Source organism: Dunckerocampus dactyliophorus, chromosome 13 (genome assembly GCF_027744805.1).
Source record: "Dunckerocampus dactyliophorus isolate RoL2022-P2 chromosome 13, RoL_Ddac_1.1, whole genome shotgun sequence".
Classification (NCBI taxonomy): Eukaryota; Metazoa; Chordata; class Actinopteri; order Syngnathiformes; family Syngnathidae; genus Dunckerocampus; species Dunckerocampus dactyliophorus.
In genome coordinates this window covers 24,033,588-24,056,004 of record NC_072831.1, presented here as the reverse complement: position 1 = coordinate 24,056,004, position 22,417 = coordinate 24,033,588, and the positions used below count along the sequence as shown (strand labels likewise).

The 22,417-nt window shown below is 41.0% G+C and overlaps 2 protein-coding genes across 4 annotated transcripts; one reads left to right on the top strand and one right to left on the bottom strand.

Moving 5' to 3' along the window:
* Window positions 1-213: 213 nt before the first annotated feature.
* Window positions 214-8,907, top strand: wdr20a (WD repeat domain 20a). 2 transcript variants are annotated; one of them, XM_054795975.1, is made up of 4 exons: window positions 215-508; window positions 2,026-2,208; window positions 4,518-5,897; window positions 8,430-8,907. In XM_054795975.1, exons 1-4 carry the CDS (start codon window positions 245-247, stop codon window positions 8,481-8,483), a joined length of 1,881 nt encoding a protein of 626 aa, XP_054651950.1. In that variant the 5' UTR covers window positions 215-244; the 3' UTR covers window positions 8,484-8,907. The 2 variants fall into 2 exon arrangements, with proteins under 2 accessions (XP_054651951.1, XP_054651950.1); XM_054795976.1 differs by lacking the exon at window positions 2,026-2,208 and having other exon boundaries at window positions 214-508.
* On the bottom strand, window positions 6,106-22,404 carry LOC129192211 (MAPK/MAK/MRK overlapping kinase-like). 2 transcript variants are annotated; one of them, XM_054795980.1, is made up of 12 exons: window positions 22,017-22,404; window positions 18,943-19,057; window positions 18,776-18,865; window positions 17,962-18,032; window positions 17,812-17,890; window positions 15,795-15,843; window positions 15,475-15,653; window positions 14,016-14,117; window positions 13,724-13,897; window positions 11,263-11,371; window positions 11,001-11,198; window positions 6,106-10,938 (listed from the first exon to the last, which is right to left on the bottom strand). In XM_054795980.1, the coding sequence occupies exons 1-12, from the start codon at window positions 22,237-22,239 to the stop codon at window positions 10,864-10,866; spliced, it is 1,464 nt and encodes a 487-aa protein (XP_054651955.1). In that variant the 5' UTR covers window positions 22,240-22,404; the 3' UTR covers window positions 6,106-10,863. The 2 variants fall into 2 exon arrangements, with proteins under 2 accessions (XP_054651955.1, XP_054651954.1); XM_054795979.1 differs by having other exon boundaries at window positions 6,106-11,198.
* Window positions 22,405-22,417: the final 13 nt, after the last annotated feature.

Genomic DNA, 22,417 nt, shown 5'->3' with positions numbered 1-22,417 from the left:
GGGAGTGATTGATTGTCTTAATTTTCGGTAAAGATACCAAACTACAAATACTAGCAATAAATAAATAAACGAATAAACACATGAAAGGCAGTGACAATCCAAAATTTATTAATAGAAATAGCTGTCATAGTGTGTTCCAATGCCAGTTCCCCGTTGTACTTATGGTGAGAACCGGAGAACTTGACTACCATGGCCCGCGCCCCCTCCCCCCGTGCGTAAGATCCGGCCTGGGGGAAAGGGATGAATGTTAATTTCAAAGATGGCGGCGGAGGGAGGAGGGAAGGAGATGAACGAAATTAAAACTCAGTTCACCACCCGGGAAGGCGTCTATAAACTCCTCACGCACTCCGAATACAGCCGTCCGAACAGAGTGCCTTTCAACTCGCAGGGTTCCAACCCGGTCAAGGTCTCCTTCGTCAACGTCAACGACCAGTCGGGCAACGGCGACAGGATCTGTTTCAATGTGGGCCGTGAGCTCTACTTCTACATCTACAAAGGCGTTAGAAAGGTACCGTGCTAACATGCTAACTGTCAGTGAACTCTGTTTAGGGGGTTTAGAGCCGCTTCATGTGGATCACATTCGGGCGAGTAGTCGCCTGGTTGGGGATGTCCGTTCACTGTGTGAGCTCAACTCTGGCAGGTGTGTGACTTTGAAATAAGCCAACAGGCTAGTTAGCTTCAGTACTAGCATACTTGTTAGCACAGCGACTCCACTAGCTGTCGAGGCCAGAGGCTATATTCACCTCCCTAGTTGGTCATTTTGTTCACGTTTATTCACCGTGTTTGCGTTAGGATTTGTGTTTAAATGTATTTCTTTGATATTTAGAAGGGTTTAAACTGACAATAACTTGTAGTGACAAGTGACAGCTTCATTGTTAACCACCTGTCGACGCCCCATATTCTGACAGGTGTCCATTTAGCTTTGTTGTTATTGATTTGAATGGAGTTAGCCAGCTAGCTTGCAACTAAACGGGTTGCGAGGACAAATTATAGCCAATGGTAATTCCACTGACTATGCTACTTTGCATTTAGGAATGTCTTCTGGCTAAATGTATCAAACTTAATCCTGAAACTATATGTTTAGGAATAATCACCCTAAAGTTAAAAAAAGAAGAAGCTAAAAGCCGGGAATATCGTTGTTATCGCGATATATGTATTATTGTTAGGTATACGCTAATTAACATTTGTTATACGTATCTTTGTATAGTATCACAGTCTGGTTTGACACTGCCATTCAGCTAATTTCAATTTAATTGAGCAAAACACTTTGTTTTGCTGTCAAACACGTTTCCCATCTCAAGGTCTCGAATTTGGTAAAAAGAAAAATTAGAAGCACCTCTTTGTGATTTCGTTCATCACTGCCAGCACGCCCAATAATAGAATTATTATTTATAATAAAGGATTTCATTAGACTTGTGTATAGATTCCCATTGTTGTGGCAGTAATCAGCAGTTTCTTCCAACAAGTCAGCTGACTGTGAAAATGAAGCTGAGACACTGCAGGTCATGTGTGTTGTCAATACCCAATATAAGCACAGTCACCACAGCTTAGGCAAATGTGTACAGTGTGAATGTCATGGAAACTGACTATGGAAGTAATGGTCGTCTCTTTGCCAGGTTATGCTTAGATGATGTGCTGTTGATGATATGCAGAGATTAAGGTTACGGTGTCGTAAAGTTTGGAAAAATGCTATAATGTGCTTGAAATGAGTACTCCTTCTTAACAAAGAGCTTGTGATGTGTATGTATTGTTGTAACAATGTAATGTTCAGCTAATAAAGTGCCTGATATTGGCCTGGTGTGAGGTATGTGAACAGTGTAGTTGGTACTCGTGGTCTTGGTTTGTCTGGCTTAAGTGGATACATCTCGTGTCTCATGAAGCGGAAGTTTCCATTGCAGAGGTAGTGTGAACTGTAAATAATCAACCAACAGGATGGACTGTTGTAAGGCTGCTTGCGACACTTTTATATAGCATCTGGCTGTATTTTTCCAACGTCATGTGCTCCTTATGTGCACCCCCACCCAGGCCGCTGACCTGAGCAAGCCCATAGACAAGCGCATCTACAAGGGAACACAGCCCACCTGTCATGACTTCAACCACCTCACTGCGACGGCAGAGAGCGTGTCCCTGCTGGTGGGGTTCTCCGCAGGGCAAGTGCAGCTCATTGACCCTATCAAAAAGGAGACAAGCAAGCTTTTTAACGAGGAGGTAGGTCTTTTTAATTGATCTCAATTTGGTTTTGACCTAAAATGATGCAGTAGTGACCTAATAGGAAGTAAACAAAGGTGCTTCATTTGTTGGTGGTGTGTCCTGTTTATGACTAGGTCAGGGCTCCAGACTGCGACTAAATGGTCGCATTTCCCAACTAAAACATTGCGAGTAAATATTTAATCTACTCGCGTGTGTGACCAGTTAATTTGCTTATACACTTCAGCCCAGTAGTTGAGAGTAATGCGCAAATGAGCAAGTTTGCCAACCGACATTGGCTGCAAAAGAAGAGGAAAAGAGACGAACACCAAAGAAGATGAAGACGGGCCGGTGTGTGTGAGAGCAGGGGGCGATTGGCCACTGTGATTGGCTTGTGTGTGAAAAGAAGGCAGTATTGGGGTTATAATGTATGAAATGTAATGCTATTTAACCATTATGTGTTGTGTATAAAACAAACGCAATCACAATGTAACTGAGGGTCTTTTTTAAGATGACCACTGTAGTTGTGAAAGCTTAACATGAAGGAAAGATGACTACCAACAATACACTTTCTTCACACACGTCACAATAAAAACGCTGCATGTCACATTCTGACTGCACTTAGTAGCACAAAAAGAATACAGTCTCACCATTGGTACAAGCCTGGAGTTTTTCTTGAGAGAAGATTATCACATTGGTCTGGGTAACAGGCAGTGTGCTAGCATGAATGAACGTGACACTGAACAAAATACGAACACTAGCGCTCAACACAGACATCATAACGTCATCAAAGCTCACCTTTACGCATTCACACACAATATCAACATTTGGAAACAACGATGAATGAGGAAAAATATAAGTTATTTGTGGCAGCATCAGACAGGGTTATACGTAGCTCTTAGTTTGTCTCGGAGCACAACTATGGTGTGTTAAATGCCCGCTGGGAAACATATTGAAACGAAAGAACATAAACTATGGGCTTCTAACAGTATATTCTTTTCCAATAAAATAACAAACCTTATGCCCTTATTTTCAAATTGATATGCATTTACATATTATTTGATGTAGTTCTTTAAAATATATATATATATTTTTAAATGTGTTTTTTTTGTTGTTTAAAAAAAAATAATAATAATAATTCTTCCAAAAGTTCTCCATGGCCCGGCTTGGCTCTGTCCACCGACCGCTATCAGACTGCGGCATATGATGATAATGATTAAGAGCTGTTAGGTGCAGTGACAGGCAGGTGGTTTCTGGTCTCCAGTAAATACTGAAGGAGTAATAAAGAATTTTGCACAGCAGTCATAACGTGTAGCAATCAAATGGTGTGATTTCATTTTAAGGTGTATATGACGCCACCAAAGAGGCCTTCCAGAACCTAGGGACAGAAACAGGGTGGTTTGAGTGTGTGCCCCTAAATTTTTTTTTTTTGCGCTCCTGAAATTTTAAGTTAGGGGCCACCCACTGTGCTCCTATTTAAACTTATATAAAAAAAAAAAAAAGTTAGTAGTCTGGAGCCCTGTCGGTGTTTACGCTTTAGACATAAAGTTCGGCTCCCATCCCAGCTGAAGTGCGGTGTACTTCCCTGGCCCTAACGCTGTTTGAAGAGGTGTGCCTGGGCCCGGCAACATTTCTCAAGTGCCCAACCGGGATTCGCAGTACAATCAGTCCGCCATCTTGCATCATGGAAATAAACAGAATGACTCAAAGTAATCCACGTAGTGGAAAGCCCGCGTTTTTTTTGTGCTCATGCGAGCGCACAAGCCAACTGTAGACACTACTTGAAAGTTGCGGTAATACAGTCCTGTATTATGAAGTGACGGCACACATGCTGAAGCCCAGAGCAGTGCAGTGCAGTGCAGTGTGAGTACTTGTTAAAAGTGTCCTCACATTCCTAAACTTCCAACTATAGCTGTGTCCCAATTATGAGGCTGCCTGCACCCTTTGGAGGACACCGACGTCTTAGCAGGCCCCACCTTCCGAAACACCTCCAAAAGCCAACCATTGTTATTTAAAGAGACTGTCTAGCCTTGGGGAAATTCTTGCTTGTGGCGTACGTTCCCATCCTTATGTCATGTTGCTACTAATGTCACCTATTTTAGCTGGAATGTAAATGGGTTTTAAAGGTCCCTGAAAGTTGAAGATGTGACACTATATTTCCAAAACCAATACCCACATTTGTTCTGCCATATTGTGCTGTGTCCAGCAAAAAACAGGAAAAGAAGGCCGCATTTGTTATGTAATTTCCCTTTAAATACGTGAATTGGGACATGGCTAATGTTTGCTTTGTGATGCTATTATACTGACATTGTTTCACTCTTCTTTGCCAGAGACTAATAGACAAGTCCAGAGTCACATGTGTGAAGTGGGTACCAGGCTCTGAGAACCTTTTCCTGGTGTCACACGCCAGTGGGAATATGTACCTGTACAACGTGGAGCACACGTGTGGTACCACGGCGCCCCATTACCAGTTGCTCAAACAGGGCGAGAACTACTCTGTACACACCTGTAAGAGCAAATCCACGCGGAACCCCCTACTCAAATGGACAGTCGGCGAGGGCGCCCTGAATGAGTTTTCCTTTTCCCCAGACGGCAAGTTCCTGGCCTGTGTTAGCCAGGACGGGTTCCTGCGGGTGTTCAACTTTGACACTGTGGAGCTCCACGGCACTATGAAGAGCTACTTTGGCGGTTTGTTGTGCGTGTGCTGGAGCCCTGACGGAAAATACATCGTCGCAGGCGGCGAGGACGACCTCGTGACCGTGTGGTCCTTCTTGGACTGTCGCGTCATCGCCCGGGGTCACGGCCACAAGTCGTGGGTGAGTGTGGTGGCGTTTGACCACTACACCACCAGTGTGGAAGAGAGCGACCCGCTGGAGTTCAGCGGCAGCGACGAGGACTTCCAGGATCAGATAATCAACTTTGGGCGGGACCGTGCCAACAGCACTCAGTCGCGCCTCTCCAAGCGCAACTCCACGGAGAGCCGGCCCGTAAGCGTCACGTACCGCTTCGGCTCAGTGGGCCAGGACACTCAGCTGTGCCTATGGGACCTCACAGAGGACATCCTTTTTCCACATCTTCCACTCTCACGGACACGGACGCACACTAACGTGATGAATGCCACCAGCCTACCGGCAGGTGCTACCATTCTCGCCAACACGTCTAGTAACGCTACCAACGGAAACAACAGCGGTGCCAGTACGCCTGGCGTGAACTCTGTCTCGACTACATTACCACGCTCCAACAGCCTGCCCCATTCCACCGGCGCCACCCCCACCGCCACCACCACAATAACAACGACGACGACGACAACAACGATAAATAACAGCAACAAGGGTGGTGGTGGCGGCGGCATCGGAGGCAGCATCATGGACAGCGCCATTGCCACAGGCGTGAGCAAGTTCGCCACGCTCTCACTCCACGACCGCAAGGAGCGCCACCACGAGAAGGACCACAAGCGCAACCACAGCATGGGCCACATCAGCAGCAAGAGCAGCGACAAGCTCAACCTGCTGACAAAGAGCAAAACGGACGCTGCCAAGACGCTGGGCACGCTGCTGTGCCCGCGCATGGAGGACGTGCCGCTGCTCGAGCCCCTTATCTGTAAAAAGATAGCACACGAGAGACTGACTGTACTCATATTTTTAGAGGACTGTTTAGTGACTGCTTGTCAGGAGGGATTTATTTGCACATGGGCGAGGCCAGGCAAAGTGGTAAGTTCTTTTTAACGGAGGGGACGTAAAACTGTTTCTCAAATGTTGAAGCTGATGGTGGGTTGCAAACTGACAAGACAGACGTTATCTGAGTAGCAAAAGTTAGCTTAGAGGCTTAGATGAGTCACATATCACACCCCACCCCACCCAATCCCCCCCACCCACCGCTTCTTTGCCAAATCAGGACACATGACCAAGAGGGGTTTCCTTTATGTGGAGGAAGATCTTATAATTTATAGCGCACTCACCCATCAGTCACGTCACCGTGCATTATAGTAAACAAGTCATGCCTCACATCTCTGCTGCTTTGCAAATGAAACTGTATCTCCTCTGCAACAACAGACGCTCAGAGGTTTATTTAGTGGCCATTTATACGTCCATCAGTTGATCTGTTCACAGAAATACACAAAAGCCAAGAATGAACATGATAAAGGATTTTTTTTTTTCCCCTCAAATTTGTCAGTGCACAACACATGAATCTTAATGACAATCTGGACATATGAAAAGCATTTAAAAATATTATTGCAAACAAAATGACATTTATTCATTCAGAATATTTTGATACTAGAATTGTGATTTCCATGCACTATTTTAACATGTTGCAAGTGTGGAATTGGAACCATTTTCAAAAATATTCAACTCTGGTATTTCTGTGAAGCATCTATAAGAAGTGCAATATGGTGTTAAGCCAAATTGGTGCCTTTTTATTTTTTATGTGCGTGGCATTTGATCAGATTCCCACCATAGCCAGAAAAGAGCGAGTTTTATTCATTCATTTTCTTTCTTGGTTTAATCCCCAAACTATTATGTGCATTTTGGCTGTGACACAGAAGACGTAGTGGAACCTCCACAGTTGAATACGTTCTGTGACAATTCATTTGTTAAAGGTTCCAGGCCATTTTTTTCATATGGATTAATAATAGAATGAATCTGTTCCCGAATCAAACAGGTGCCATCATAACAGAAGTAACATCTTAACATTTTTATAGCTGTCACACAGTTGCTGCAACTAAAGATTATTTTCTGAGTCAATTTAAGGTGACGCTTGTTGTTTTGATTAATGGAATAATCGGTTAGGCCATAGACGGACCAAGAGGCAAAAATGTTGATCACTGTTTTTCCAAAGTGTGTGCCTCAGGAAATTGGAAAATATTCCTCTCACATTTCAGAGGCTGAAATCGGAGGATATGTACATTTGGGGGAAAAAAACGTTAATCCAATACCAAAAAAGTTGTTGATTGGATAATTGATTAATCATCTATTCATTGTTGCAGCAATACATAGTGTTAAGTAAGTTAACCAGCAAAACTTGTGCTTATTTTTAATGTGGAAGTCACTTTGCGGCGTATCGTTTTATTATTAGGCTTATCAGTTTATTGTGGCCTGGCTAGACTGTGCTGAGCAGTGTGGACAGCGCGTACCATACCATCTTGTGTACATTTACCACGTAGTACTGAGTGGCCAGGACAGGCGCGCGAAACTGCTTTGCTTTGTTTTGCAGAAAGTTCCATTCATGCGTTTATGGTTATCACATTTTGCCATCATTGAGCTGAAGATTTGTTTTTTTGTGTACATTTCAAAGCAGTTTTTCCCCTCAATTTTTTTTTTTAAATAGGGCTTAACTCGGGATGTTCCACTATTTGCTTTCAGTTGTTTTCTGGATTTCTGCAACATCTTTCATTCGCTTTCTTTCAGAAAGGAATCCTTTTGTAAATTAATTCTCAGCTGATCTCAAAGCAGGGGTGTCCAAACTTTTCCAATTTGATGTAGGTCAATGCTAAACTACCTGAGAACATCCACATCTTAGCTTTGTTATAGGTGACACAGCAAAATTGTAATAACTAATAAAGTAGTTCAATAATTAATGTATTTTATTTTTACAATATGCCAAAGGCAGTGTTTTATTTGTGGCGGGCTGTCACAAATGCATTTGGAGCTACAGTATCTGTTCGCTCTTGCTCATCAACACATTATAATGGGACTGTGAATGTAGCTTGGCGTTACAGCTTCGTACAGTAGGTGACGTATGCATCGCAAGTCTGCATCTTAACACAGCTCATATGCACCTGGTCTGCCAGAGAATAACAATATGTAGCAGTATGCCGCCTTAGCAACTTTGTCGCTATATTTAGGCCACAATGTTATTCCTCTCTCCTACATCATCCATTACAATTACACGCACCTGCGTCATGGCCAAATATGCAAATTAGGTTCTGTAATTTAGTGACCCACCACCACAAATACATTGCAGTTCTGCGGGAAACACTGGAGAGCCAATGAAAAGCCAGCTGTGGCCCAAAATGGCCACACTTAGCAAGCCCCCTGCAGTCCAGAATTAGAATAATCAATACAAAATAAAAAACAGTTGAGGTCAGCCATGTGCTGGCGTTAAAAGACACGCTAGACAAATCACTCACTTTGCACCAGAGTTGTTTTTGTGGCTTGACTTTTCTTTTTTTTTTTCTGCACTTTATGACAACCGATTTTTTTGTTCCCTCCCAAATGCAAATCTCCTTGTTTTCCTTTTTCCAGGGTTTATTGTCCACCCAAAACCAAGCCAGCTCTCCCAGTGGAACAGTAGTATAGCCACAATATTTCTGCTGCTAAAGAAACCCTGCAAGCCAGAGTCTGATGCTGCTCTTCACCCCTGCAAGCATTGCAAGTTTTTTCCTTTCCTTTCCTTTCCTTTCCTTTTTTTTTTTTCTTTAAAATCCCCCTGCCTTGCCTTCTTTGTTAACAGCTTTTGTCTTGTTTATCACTCACTTGACCTTAGAGGAAGAATGCATCAAGAGAAAGGTGTTATTTTACTCATTTTAGAGTTTTTTTCTTTTTAATTTTTGTATGGAGTTAAGGCTACGATGCAAAGCAGACATTTTGGATAGTATGTAACCCTTTTTTTAAAAAACAAACAAACAAACCGTAATGGTGTAATCTAGACTCTGCTCAGGGTTACTTTATTAACATTTAGTGGAGCTATCCCTCCCTCACCTTTTTTTTTTTTTTTTTTTTTTAACCATCAAGCATCTGGGAATGTTGCATCCGCTACTTTTCACGAGTTGAAAATCCCCAATTAATGACTTTTTTTTGTGCACTGATATTATTATTATATTATTACTGCTCTATTGGAACAACAAAAAAAGGGCCGCTTGCCTTTTTGCACTTGGCTTTAACACCCCCCCCCCAAAAAAAAAAAAAAAATCAGAAAAAGTGTATGCTGCAATCATTATAGTCTTTTTAAAGAAAAAAAGTTTGCACTTAAATGAGTTTATTAGAAGAAAATGGCTTTCCATGTTTTTGGTGTGCTCACAACTCACAGATGGCTAATACAGTAGAAAAGTATGATATCCTTTATCTATTGAGCATTTATTTTAATATTATTTTCAGACTGAAATCTGCTCTGTATCATACTGTGTATATTGTAATTAATGGATTTGATGACAGCGGGGATGTCGGGGGAGGGCAGAGCAAACTTACCATTTCTCCCATGGAAGTTTTGTCATTGATAGTTATATTTCTAAAGCCTAAAGTATACATATTAATAATATTAAAAATAATCTTGAATACACTGTTTTCTTCTTCTGTTTGTCCATGCTGTACACGACAACGCTGTACCTTTGCTCTCTATGAACAAGTGCGGAAGAATCCCAAAAATCCAAATTAAGGAAGGTCTGAAAACAAAAGGAAGGTCCGCATCGAGACACAAAGTAGTGTTATGCTTCAGTTAAAACAAAAATAATAATGAAAAGATGCATCTTGCACATTTATTTGAGTTGTTTATTATTTTTCTTTATTCGGCTCCAACGTACCCACGGCCCTAGTCAGTACAAGTAGTACAGAAAATGGATTATTTTTAAATGATTTTAATGAATATAAAATTAATTTAAAAATTGTTCCCCAATTGATTGTGAATAAATTAAATAAAAAATAAAATGTAATAATATTTTAATAAATATAATAAAATAAAATGTTATTGTACTCACAAGTCGTAGCATGAAGGATTTTGTAGCAATCAGTGCTTAAGTAAAAAAAAAAAAAAAAAAGTCCCCATTTTAATTAGAATAATAATGAAGGTTCTTAATGAAGAAATTGTATTTTTACAATTATTTTAATAAATATAAAATAATTATACTCGAGTCTTAGTATTAAGGATTAGTTGTAACCATTAATACTAAATGTATAAATGTAAAGAAATTAAGACAGGGTAGCCACAATTTAATTACTTAAATATACAGTATTTTATATTTACATTTCTATGTGAACACTGCACAGCAATTCAAAATATTGAAATAACCTTTTTATGATTTTATCACAAATATGTGAAAACTGCTGTTTCCTTGTGACTTTAGGCTTCAGATTTTAAAGAAATGTTACCGATTTAATCAGAATTAGAATTTAATCATGTAATTTATTACATTTTGTGTCATGTTTGAAGTATGAGTAAATTTTTTTTTTTTTGTATATTTGGACAATTTTATCCTTTTTTAAAACACTTTTTAAAACTTTAAACAAATAAGTTTAATTAAATCTAGAAGCTTTCCTGTTTTTTTCTTTGCAGTATTTTATAGTAGTCACCATTCTTTTCTCAGTATAAAAAATTACGGTGACCATGTGTTGTGACTTAAATTACATTTTACATCACATTTACAACACAAAGTGCAGCTTAATTAGTTTAATGAGGATCTGTATAATATATTTAACCTGTGTGACATTTACAATGCCTATATTATAAAACACAACAATAGGTTTTTTGTAATATGTAGGACTATGATGTAAAGCCCTTCATTTAAAGTACTGGGTACTTGTCCGAGAAGGAAGTTTTTCCTCATGTACAGCTCTTTTTGCTAGCTTACAAATAAGAACTCCCTACTAGTAACAGAGCTATTATTGACCGACCACGGAAGGGAATTTTCACGTCTGTCCTGTTTTGAGAGGAAGTTTTAAATCAAATGTCAAGTGTTTTTGGCTCTCAGCAGCCTCCGCCGTGTTTCCTGCCCAGAGGCGGCATGTAGAAGGGCTTTAAGGACACCTTTTGTGACTCGGACTGTGAAGAGAAAAAGAGACGTAACATAATACCAAATCAATGAAAGCATGGGCTGAGTTTACCTTGGCCAAACGTGACTGGCATTTTTTAGAGGTGATGGCTGGCAGGGTGCCCCTGTGGGTGAGTGTAAACGCGGGCAAAGATGAAGCTGGGAAGGACCGCTGTGGCCCCGTGACGGCCATGTTGAGTTTGGGCAGCTCAGTAGTATAATGGGGCATGTTTCGTCTGAAGAGGGGCTCTGCTACGTGCTTTGTGTTGTGCTAAAGAGAGAAGGAGAAATGCTCTCCATGAACAAATCATATATTAAAATAGCTAATTACTTACACCAATTAAAGGTGTAGGCCTCATGTGTCTCCCCCTCATTTGTTTGCCAAGTCGAGTGGGTCGCCACAGCAGGTCAGAGGAGACTCCAGCAGATTTTTTCTCTGCCACCCTAAGAGGAAATATGCCTGAGAAATTATTTACAGAATAGAAGGTTGCATAATTTCAGAATTGAGAAACATTGTTGGGAATCAAGTCAGCAGTACACAAAGTGCACAACGTGTCTGTACCAAACTTATAGAAAATATTTCAAAAATAGAGCACATTTCATTGTTTCATATTTATTTTTTGGAAAATATACTATAAATATTCATGGGAAATAGAGTGGTGCATTGGTTAGCATCATTAATCCTTTCCAGAAGGTCCGACTCCAACCAAAACGGACTCAAACCAAAACGGACTCAAACCAAAACGGACCCTAACCAAAGCAGATTTTTCAATAGAAAATAATGTAAATCCAATTCATCCATTCCAGACATCCAACAATTTTAACACAAAATACATTTTATAGACTAATAATAACGTTTGTTAGCACAAACTATGCATGCTATGTATGCTTGTTCTTTTTTTACATTTTCGAACCAGCCTCTGCTTGCTTTAAATTCATCACTTGGAGGCATTTCTGTGTTAGATCCAGCAGCCTCGCGCTGACAACGGGTTGAGCCGCAACAGCTTCTCAACACCTTCCATGATTTGTGGTCTCTGTTTTGTTAACACTGTTACTCCTTTCGCAACATTAGCTCACTTGATTACGTTGTTTTTCTTCAGGATGATACTTATTTGTTGAACATGGACGCCATCCTCAAAGTTATTATTCTTTCTTGTATTAATTGGTGGTATTCACTTTCACTCGCAGCCTCCTTTGGACTCCTAGCGGCTTATTTAGAGTTCGTCGCGCTCATTGAAATAATGACAAGTAGGCATCAACGCGAGGGTCCATTGTCTTGCATTACGTCTACTGTATGTGCCTTGCAGGCTGCCGTAGCTGAGAGTGAACTAAGTATCGAGAGCTTTCGTCCTGGGGCGTGATCCAAGATGGGTAAACAAACCGAGCACAGATACAACAGTTTGCAACCAAGCGGGCGAACGCAAGCCAAGGCAAAATTTTAGCAAAATTTGTGGATGTTAACCGAAAAACGTGCTAACTGGGTCGGACGTTAACCAAGGTACCACTGTATATAAACTTAAAAAATGAATCAAATAATATTAGATATTGTTTTATGTTCTAAATATTTGAAAGCGTACAAATAAATATATTACATATTTTTTCTAAATACAGTACATGTATTTCTGGTCATACTGTATATGCATTTAAAATTAAATCTCAATTATATGAATTCATGTATTATTGCTTATTAAATCAATTTTAAAAAAACCTGTAACTATTAAAAAAATATATATATAAACATTCATGGGAAAAAGCCATTTCAAAATCAAATAATTCAAATAATATAAAATTGATTATTTTGATGGGTTTTTTTGCAAAATACATACACTTCTAGGTGTACACTCAAAATGATCAAAATTTTAATTTGCTTTTTGCACTGTTGGATCTTAAGGAGGTTCTAAGTAGAGCTTCAAAATGCAAAAAGAAGAAATGGGAGTGAGAAAAACAATTTTGTGAGTAAGCAATTTATTGCAAACAAGCATTAAACTGACTGGAAATAAAATGTTCGAAAAAGGACTCGGTAATGAGCAGCTGCGCTATTCTTCTTCATCCCCTGAAAAATTGGTTTGGGCATGCTTGATCCAGGAGGCTAGTGGGAATGTTGCTCCAGGTGGTGAAGATGGCTTCACAGAGGGCATCCTCTGTCTGGAACTATATTTAGCCGGCTATTGTCTACTGTGGGTTCCTAATATGCTCGTACAGGCACATAAACACGCTGAGATGAGGTGGGGCTGCACACATCTTCAACATGAGTAGACGACACCCTCTGCTGGTAGCAGTGGTAAATTCAATAACAGACACATACAACAGAGCACCGATAGATTGCACTAATACACTGCAATGAGGCCGAACACAATGCACATTCTTACACTATTAAAAAAATTGCACTTAAAAGAATCCGAGAAAGGTGAACCACGATGTAGCGAGGGAACACTGTATACACATTTCTGGGAAATATATTTCGAAATATAAAATAAACCTAAAATGCAGATTTTGAACATAAAATATTTGTATTCTATTTTTTTTTATTATATAGATGAATACGTATTATTATTTGAATATAAAATACATCAAATAATTACGATTTCATACAGTATTTTAAAATATGTAAAAATAAACTGTAAACGTATAGTGAATTTTCAGGAATTTATTTTTTTTAATGTAGAAATTGTTGCTTTGTGTAAATACATAATTTTGTCCAAAGTTTGGACACCCTTTCCTTAATAACATTGGAAAGTGTCCAAAATGTTGGTGCTGTATATATCTACCGTAACTACGACAATCTGCAGTACCTACCGTATTTCCCTAAAGTATGCGTGCCTCAGGACAGTTTCCGCCGTGATGCGTTCGTCGGCGTCGTAGGCCAGCATCTGATAGAGCAGAGACAGAGCCGGTGCCGAGCATTCGGGAATAAGGCGCGAGATTCCGGAGCCTTTCTTCATGGGGAAGTTGAAATGCATCGCTCTGGATCTGTCAAGCGTCAAACATCACACTGTCACCAATAGACGTACACACCAATGTACCACCTAGTGGACCCTCAGGTAAGTCCGTCTGTGCATGATGATGATGAAGAAGCGAGATAACCCACTGCTTGAATTTCCGTAGGACGCTTTGATCGGGAGTTCCCAACACGTCATGGATCTTGGCGATCTGGTCCAACTCGTTGGTGCCCGGGAAGAGAGGATTCAAGCTGAAAAGACCGATGTGTCATCACTTGGGGTGCCACAAGACCTCGTGTCACAACATCTTGCCAGATTAAAATGTGACAAGATTGAAAAACTGCCTCGTGGGCACTAGGCCTAGGACAGGAATATATAAATTAATTAATCACACAAATTCAAATGAACTAGATCATTTTTCCGGCCTCAATAGGTATATTGGCATGTGCATGCGTGTCGGTTTCCCTCGTCTCTCGCCTCCAAACATATCCAAGTTTCATTTGTATACTGTTGACACTTGAGAAAATATAATAGATACTTTATATTAATAAGTATCATAATTGAGTACTGTACAGTGAAACCTCCAAAGTCAAACACCCCAGAGGTCACTCGATTCGAAATTCAACCCAAATTTGGGGGTATAATATGGCCATAAAGTCGCACAAAACCTCGGAATTCGAATTGCTGTCACGTAAGATCTTTTGTTAGCATATCGCAAGACCTCTCTTTGCATGTTGTGCTTTTTCTTTGGCGTTTTCTGCAGTACTTATTGCAAAAGAAAACCCAGGGCTCTCAGGAGAAATAGAAGCATAAACACAGGAAGTGCCATGGTGTACGCGGACTCGCATTCAAAGCAGTAAGATTCTGTAAGACAGGCAGTTATGTCGTTTAATACTTCTTTTTAAGCTTGTGTGACAGACTTTACTGTTTTTAATTCTAGCAATGGTTTACTTATTTTTACACTTGTATGACAGTTTAGGGTGTTCAAATGTGAACTAAAGGTACCCTGTCCTGCTCATTTCAGGGGCTTTTCAAAAGATATTAGATCCTAGTGGGGCACTATAACTATAGTTAGGCAAAAATGTAAGGAACCGATGTCCATGAATGCACCTCGTGTTGTCTGTGCCATACGCTTGCTACACTGCCACGGGGTGCGTGCCATCTTTATGCTTGATGTTAAGCTTGAGCAGGAGGGGAAGGACATGGAGTGGAGACTGAACGTGCCGTAACACAGCTGCAGATATCTGCTGGAGAAGGGTGCACCATGAAGAGAGAGCTCGTGCTGTGTTGCAGTCCCTTTAAATATCAGATAAATATCAGATAAATATCTGATATTTAAAGGGACTGCAACACAGCACGAGCTCTCTCTTCATGGTATGGAGGCATGATGGTGGGTCCCACAGCAAAATCAGTTGAGAACCACTTGTGCAAAGGGGCAATGTGCATTCTGCTTCTCTTGGCCGAAATGTTGCGATTCCATGGCCTGCTCCCCCGACCGACCACGTCTACTCTGCCGACTCCTGGGTCAACTCCTTCCTCCTACCCTGATCGCCACCTGCTGCCGACACTTAGAGCTGCCCCCAAAATGCACCCTTCCCGTGGAGTTACCTCATGACCTCAAAGAAAACACAGCCGGCACTCCAGATGTCCATCTTCAGGCTGTAATAGCCGTCAGTGAGGAGGCACTCCGGGGCTCGGTACCAGCGGGTGGAGATGTACTCTGTGTGCGGGGGTTTGGAATGCACGCTCCTGCACGAACCGAAGTCTCCCAGCTTCAGAATGTTGTGCTAGTAAAATAATGAACAAGAACACTGTCAAGAGCGGTATTGGTTTAACGACAGAGCTTACTGTTGTGGTTGAAGAACTGAGCATTATTATCTTTGTGTTATGCAGCTCTTGCACTGGATGTCATGAGACTTTCTGCTTACTTTGATGAGAATGTTTTCTGGCTTCACATCTCTGTGGAAGATCCCGCAGCTGTAAAGCCGAAACAGTCCCAAGTTAGCCTCTGAATTCAATCGTCTTCAATCATGATTCTATTAACATCGGTGCAATGCAACGTGACAGCCATTTCACATCCCAAAATGCTGGAAAACTATTACTATAAAATACAGTGTGGCTCACAGGACTGCTATCTATTTGTGGCATGACAGGTTGCAGGGGCAGGGAACATGGCAATGTGTTTATGAGCAAAGGCAAGCAGGTAGTGCCAAATCTATTTGTGGCGGGCCGCACAAATAGATTTTTGACACCAGTGATGTGAAACGGGAAAGTTGTGAGGATAACCATAGAATCAGACATAGAACTTGGAAAGGGGTCTGAATATTTAAATATCTAAATACAGTGGTACCTCGTTTTTCGTTAATTCGTTCCAAAACGCCAGCTGAAAACAAATCGTACGAAAACCGAGGCCATTTTTCCCATAGGAAATAATGTAAATTCCATAAATCTACTCCAGACGCAAAAATATTTAAAAATATACAGATATAGAGAATAATTCTAGTTTTGCATGCATAAAACAATATGAAGTAATTACAAATGACGAATGGATAGAACTTGTGGACTTCCTGTACATCCTTTTAATAGTGTTTCTCACCATCTTAATCAAATTGCTGGGAGTTGCACAACTTTCTTTGGCCCCATGGCGGGTTATTTAGCAGTCGGTCTCAATTAGAAAATGCACGAACGGCGAGTCAGCAACGCGTTGTGTGTTGTGTGCCACACAGTCAGGAGATCAGCTCTAAATTGTCCATAGGTATGAATGTGAGTGCGAATGGTTGTTTGTCTATATGTGCTGGGATAGGCTCCAGCATAACCCCACGACCCCAGTGAGGATAAGCGGCATAGAAAATAGATGGACGGATCTTAAGGAGGTTCTAAGTAGTGCTTAAAATGCAAAAAGAAGAAACGGTAGTGAGACACAAGTTGAGTAAGCAGTTTATTGGAAACAACCATTAAACTGAAATAGGCTTCATCATCAGCTGGTCAAAAGTTTAAGACCAAAGCACCCCCCAAGGTTACATTTCCCATGTCCCATGTTTGGTGCTCTTGTGCAAATTCCAGACGGGCAATTTTGTGGCATTGAAGGAGACAAGGCCTTTGAAAATGTTTTATGTTCTTAAAAACCTTCTCTCACAGATGCCGTCTGATGATTATTGGACTGCACTTGGTACCAGTAACAACCTTCATTTGGGCCGAGGATTGTCCCTTGTCTGGACAGACAGCCATTCGGCGCCTCGGGTGACTTTTTTTTTATCTACCAATCGGCTTTTTTTGTTCCGTAACCCTCAGAATCTTTGAAGAAGTTTCAAATGTCTTACTGCGTCCAACCTCAGCGGCAATAGCGCGCTGTGAGAGGCCTTGCTTATGCAGCTCAGCAATCCGACTGCGTTCAAAGAGAAAAAGCTTTTTGCCTTCGCCATCAAGAGATCATGACAGTGTGGACACCTGACGGAAAATGACATTGAATCCACTTTTTTGCCAAGATTTTGGCTTTTATAACCTGTGGTCTTAAACTTTTGATCAGCTATTTCACTTTTATGGTTGTTACTTTTATTTTTTTTTGGCTCACTCCCATTTCTTCTTTGTGTGTGTGTGTAAGTCTAACATCGTATGTATATTTTGACTAGCTGTATGTGGCTCACTAAGAATGAGAATCCGTGCGCGAGTCAGCACGTATGCGTTCAACCTATTAAAGACCACTAGGTGGCAGTGTTGTTCTGAAAACAATGTGTATAATGTGTCTCTCTAGAGTCTTCTCAGGGTGAGTAGTTTTTCGTGTTTTTTGTTAACTTATTTTTACACTTGTACAACAGTGTATCGTCAGAATGTGACTTAAAACATCACCTATGCAGTTCATGAAAGCAGTATGACGGCAGGAATTTGACCATGGAACAGATTATAACTGAACGTTCCCATTGCTTCATTTGGTAAAATGAAAGTTACCTGTGCATGTGGTCAAGTGACTTACACAGCTGGTACATGTAGTGTCTCACCGTCTGATCCGGCAGTGGCGTTTGTCTTGCTGCAAGGCACAACAAAATATCATTCGGATGATAGTTTTCCAACACTTTTGGGAGTCAAAGCCATGCCCACCTTTAATGAGATCATATATGTTCATCTCCATCAGCTCACAAATCAAAGACACGGTGCCGGTTGCTTTGTCACTGAAACCACAAATCAGAAAATAATACAGTATCTCACAAAAGTGAGCGCACCCCTCACATTTTTATTATCTCGCCTATTCGCTGATTTATTTGCTCTGCTTTGGATTGTAAATAAATTGCTTTTCTATGGTAACTTAAATAGAAACTGGTTTGATGGCGCTGTCTGCAGTAGAAAAAACTAAAACAAACAAACAAAAGAATCCTGCAGCTATGAATCCAGCAGAGGGTGCTGTCTCCCAAGTCAATTCCCTCAACATTTTCCAGCAGGAAGATGCTTTGACAAGATGTGATGTGTCACTGCACTGCTTTTGTAAGTATAATATTATCCACTGCATGCCTGTAAATGTTTTTTAAGGTGTAAAACTGAATTCAAAATGTGTTCAATCACTGTGAGTGGCATATTATAGGGTTTTGAGTACAAAAATAGGCATGTGCTTTTTGCGGTTTTTCACCATTCACTGGAGGTCTTCACACATATCCCAGATGGAGATCTACTTTATTTTCTATTTCTTCTAAATAGCTGGCAATACAAGTGAGTAGCAGGTTAATTGTGTCTCGTCAAGTATGTTGGTGGTAGCGTCATGGTCTGGGCCTGCATGAGTGCTGCCAGGGAACTGGGGAGCCATGGTTGACTGATAAATTCATCCAAGTTTCATTTCTACAGTATAGATAGAACAAATACTATAATAATACTGCATTCAATGCAGTGAGGTGATTTGTTAGAAGATGAACAAAGAACTCACAAAACGAGGTCATGCAGCTGGATGATATTTGCATGTGGGCTGAGTCTCCTCATCGCCTGAACTTCCCGCAGGTTGTTGGCCTGTTCCACACTACGCAATAACACACACACAGGACACAGATTTACTTCAAGAAACCACAGGCTTATCTGGATAACATCAGCGTTCACCTGTTAATGGTCTGCTTCATTGTTTTGCACGCGTAGTACTTCCCATCCTTCAGGCTCTGAGTTTTGACCACCTCAGAGAAGCTGCCCTCTCCGATCTTCTTGATTATTTTGTAGCCTGCAATGACGATGGCAACACTGAGCTCATGTGTGCATAGCAACAGCAGGAAGACTGCCCATTAAACAGTGAATGCAGCAATTCAATCAGGCCTGATTGGATAATAAAGCCTATCGCGTTAGGGAATTGGGATTTTGGCGGGGGAAAGATTGAAGACTACGTTCCTTCATTATCTTTCATCCATCCTTATGGCTCCTGAGGGAGCATTCCTCTCATCTTTTTCACGAGAACATCTTGCTAGCGCACTAACTCCGCTTTTTTCCCCATGTATAATTAAGCCCCGAATTATTTGAGTTGAAGAACTTGTGGCGTATAAGGTGAATTAAACTGAATTACCGTGAATATTTCAGCAAAGAAATTTGAATTTAAATTCGATTTCAGCAAATCTTTGACACATTTGACACTTGAATACATTTGTGCATGTACAATTATTTTATGCACGTCTCTAACATACTTTTATTTATTTATTTTTAAATCTCTGTCACCCGTTTACGACCGGTGGTACTCATACCACAGTTTGAGAGCGTCCTAAATGACTCTACGTTCAGAAGGTATGGAGGAAGAGTATACAGTCGCCACTCGCCTCGCGCTTCGACTTTCGCAGCTTCGCTTTATCAGTATTTCAAATGTATTCATTGAAAAAAAATCGAATTGTGGTTCCTCGCTGGTTCTCAGTTGACTACGGCCTATTAGTAAAAAAAAAAAATATGCATATGTAAGCAAATTGTACGTGTTTTTTGTCTAAATTAAGCATGTTCAAGCATAAAACATACGGCATTTAGAAGACATACTGTGCTCATGCAACCAAAGACAAAGGCTTGGGTACGTGCAACGTATTATCATCATCAAACAATTTGCGGTATTTTTACAGGTTAGTGGTTGTGTGTATGTAATTATATGGTACAAGTACATACAATAGGGGAAATAAGTATTTGACCCCTCTGATTTTGCAGGTTCGCCCACGTCCGAGTGCAACAGTGTATCATTTTAATGATAGGTGCATTTTGACAGTGAGAGACAGGCTATCACCACAAAAGTGGAATAAGACATTGTATGTATTTTATGAATTTGCATATTTCTGGTCAAAAATAAGTATTTGACCTCCGGGACAAACAGCATGTTAATATTTTGCAGGAAAGCCATTATTGGCCAGAACAGATGCGAAACGCTTTTTATAGCTGGTGACAAGGTTTGAGCACATTTCGGCAGGGATGTTGGCCCACTCCTCCCTGTAGACAGCCTCCAAATCATTCAGGCTCCGAGGGTGTCGCCTGGCAACCCAAAACATGGCAACCTGAGTTGAGCCCAAAAACATCGGTCTCATCTGACCACATCACCTTCTTCCAGGCCTCTTCTGAGTCATCCAGGTGGTCAATGGCCAATTTCAGGCGGGCCTGTACAGTGCATGTGCCATCTTCAGCAGGGAGACCTTTCGTGCACTGCAGGATTTGTGGGGTCGGATTTTTTTTGCTCTTTTGAACGCACATTGTTTGGAGAAGCCAAACTCTTTACTTAAATGTCCCCAGCAACCAAGGGAAACTACGTTCTTCAGCACCAAATTCCGACCAGAACTGCACTTAGGAAACCAAGTGGGGGTAAGTCGTTGTTAATAGACTACACTGCTGATGGGGATGTCATACAACTTCATGTCAAAAAATCCGAACTATCCCTTTAAAGGTAACGGTGATTAAGGGTGCAGACAAGTCTGAACATCTACGTCGTTTCATCTGATAAATCTACATGATACGTTTTTTCAAAATGAAAAAATCATATGAAACTAGTGTTTTTCTTTACTACAAAAATTATTAGCCGACGTGGAACAAAGTGGCTAGGTGGCTAGCTGTGTACAATGTATGTAAGTCAGTGGTGTGCAACCATTACCAGAAGAACTGACCTACATTTCAAACTTTACATTTCAAAATTTGTAGTATCTGTTCCATTAAATTACATTAATTCATTCCCAACAGTCTATTATCTTCATTTACTAGTGTGTTTCTTGGCTGCAGTGCTTCCAGTAGTGTATGTGTATGTTAGATTTTTTTGTCCAATCAGATTTCAGCATCTATGTGTTGCCATATCAATGAAATCTGCCCAGGGCCTTCAGAATGAGGAGTGCTGGATTCTGTCAGAGACACTGTATTAGCAATCGGGCTGTTTTTTTTAGCCAGTCAGGATTCTGATTCGACTCTCAGGGCCAGCTTGTGGGCCCCCAGTCCTGATTGGTTGATCAGAGCAAATGGCAGCCTCCACTTTCATTATTGGTTGATCAGAGAAAAAATGTTTAACAAAATAAGCCCGCAATTTAAGCCCACAGTGGCTGACTGAGGAGGAGAAGATGACATCTCTAGTGAGTACTGTATTCTACTCAAAAATGGCAAAAATTTGCTTATATGCACTTTGTCAAATAATTAATGAAAGATTTTTTAAATAGACAAACTCTGAATAATCCCTTAAAATCAACATTTTGCCAAACATGGGAAAAATAATACTGACAAAAGGATTTAACAGTAAATATGTATCTACAGTATGTTTAATAAATGCAAAAGTGGATTCGAGATCAATGGGTGAGATGCTAACCACACACATACATACACACACAATGGGGTCAAATCATACTTACAGTGCATTCCTCCGACACGTTCATATTTGGAGCAGGCATGGTATTTTTTTTTTAAATAAAATGCAGAGAAAGACGAAGCGAAGTCACCTCTAGAGTGCTAGCCTAGCTTCACTAGTGAGAGCTGTTAGCTTGACCGTCGCCTTGGTAACGGAGCACGTTTTCGCCCTCCCCTCTTGACCCGACTAGGGAAGCCGGCCACTCCGGCCGGAAGTCTGCAACCTCCGAGGTTATTCGCACAGAAAAGCGACCGATATGAAGCGTGTGGATGACCCACTGAGCTAAACTGTTAGAAATATACCCACAGGCCCCTGATATTTAACGCCGAATCGTTGTTCTTACCCTTTTTCCAGAGATGGGCGGTGACGGCTAACTTGCATGTCTTCTCGCCAGGCTTCGGGGTGTGGCGGTTCTGCACGTCCACAACACCTCCGGTGTTGCTCCAGTCACTGTTAGCCCCATTTTTCCATGCATTCCGGAGGTTTGCCCTGTTTTTAACGCCAATCAACCAGTTGGAGTAGTGCATCATTAGTGCACATGGAATTTGAGGAGGTCTAGCAAGCATGAGCTTAATTGTATAAAACAATAATGCAATAATTACTATCTGATCTAGTACATTAATGTCAAATCGTGAGCGGGCAGCAGTGAATCATCATCACATTCAGTGGATCGACTCAGTCGTACAATACACAGCACAAAACCCCATCTGTCATTTTGCTCCACGTCGGCTTCCCTACTTGTAT

Bases quoted from the DNA above. Each gene is read 5' to 3' on its own strand.
- LOC129192211 (XM_054795979.1), bottom strand. From the start codon at position 22,239: ATGCTTGCTAGACCTCCTCAAATTCCATGTGCACTAATGATGCACTAC. The intron at 18,033-18,775 runs GTGAGTTCTTTG...TTGTGGTTTCAG, and splicing joins CAGCTGCATGACCTCGTTTT to TGACAAAGCAACCGGCACCG. The intron at 11,372-13,723 runs GTAGGTACTGCA...ATTTCCTCTTAG, and splicing joins GCATACTTTAGGGAAATACG to GGTGGCAGAGAAAAAATCTG.
- wdr20a (XM_054795975.1), top strand. From the start codon at position 245: ATGTTAATTTCAAAGATGGCGGCGGAGGGAGGAGGGAAGGAGATGAAC. The intron at 509-2,025 runs GTACCGTGCTAA...ACCCCCACCCAG, and splicing joins TCTACAAAGGCGTTAGAAAG to GCCGCTGACCTGAGCAAGCC. The intron at 2,209-4,517 runs GTAGGTCTTTTT...CTTCTTTGCCAG, and splicing joins GCAAGCTTTTTAACGAGGAG to AGACTAATAGACAAGTCCAG.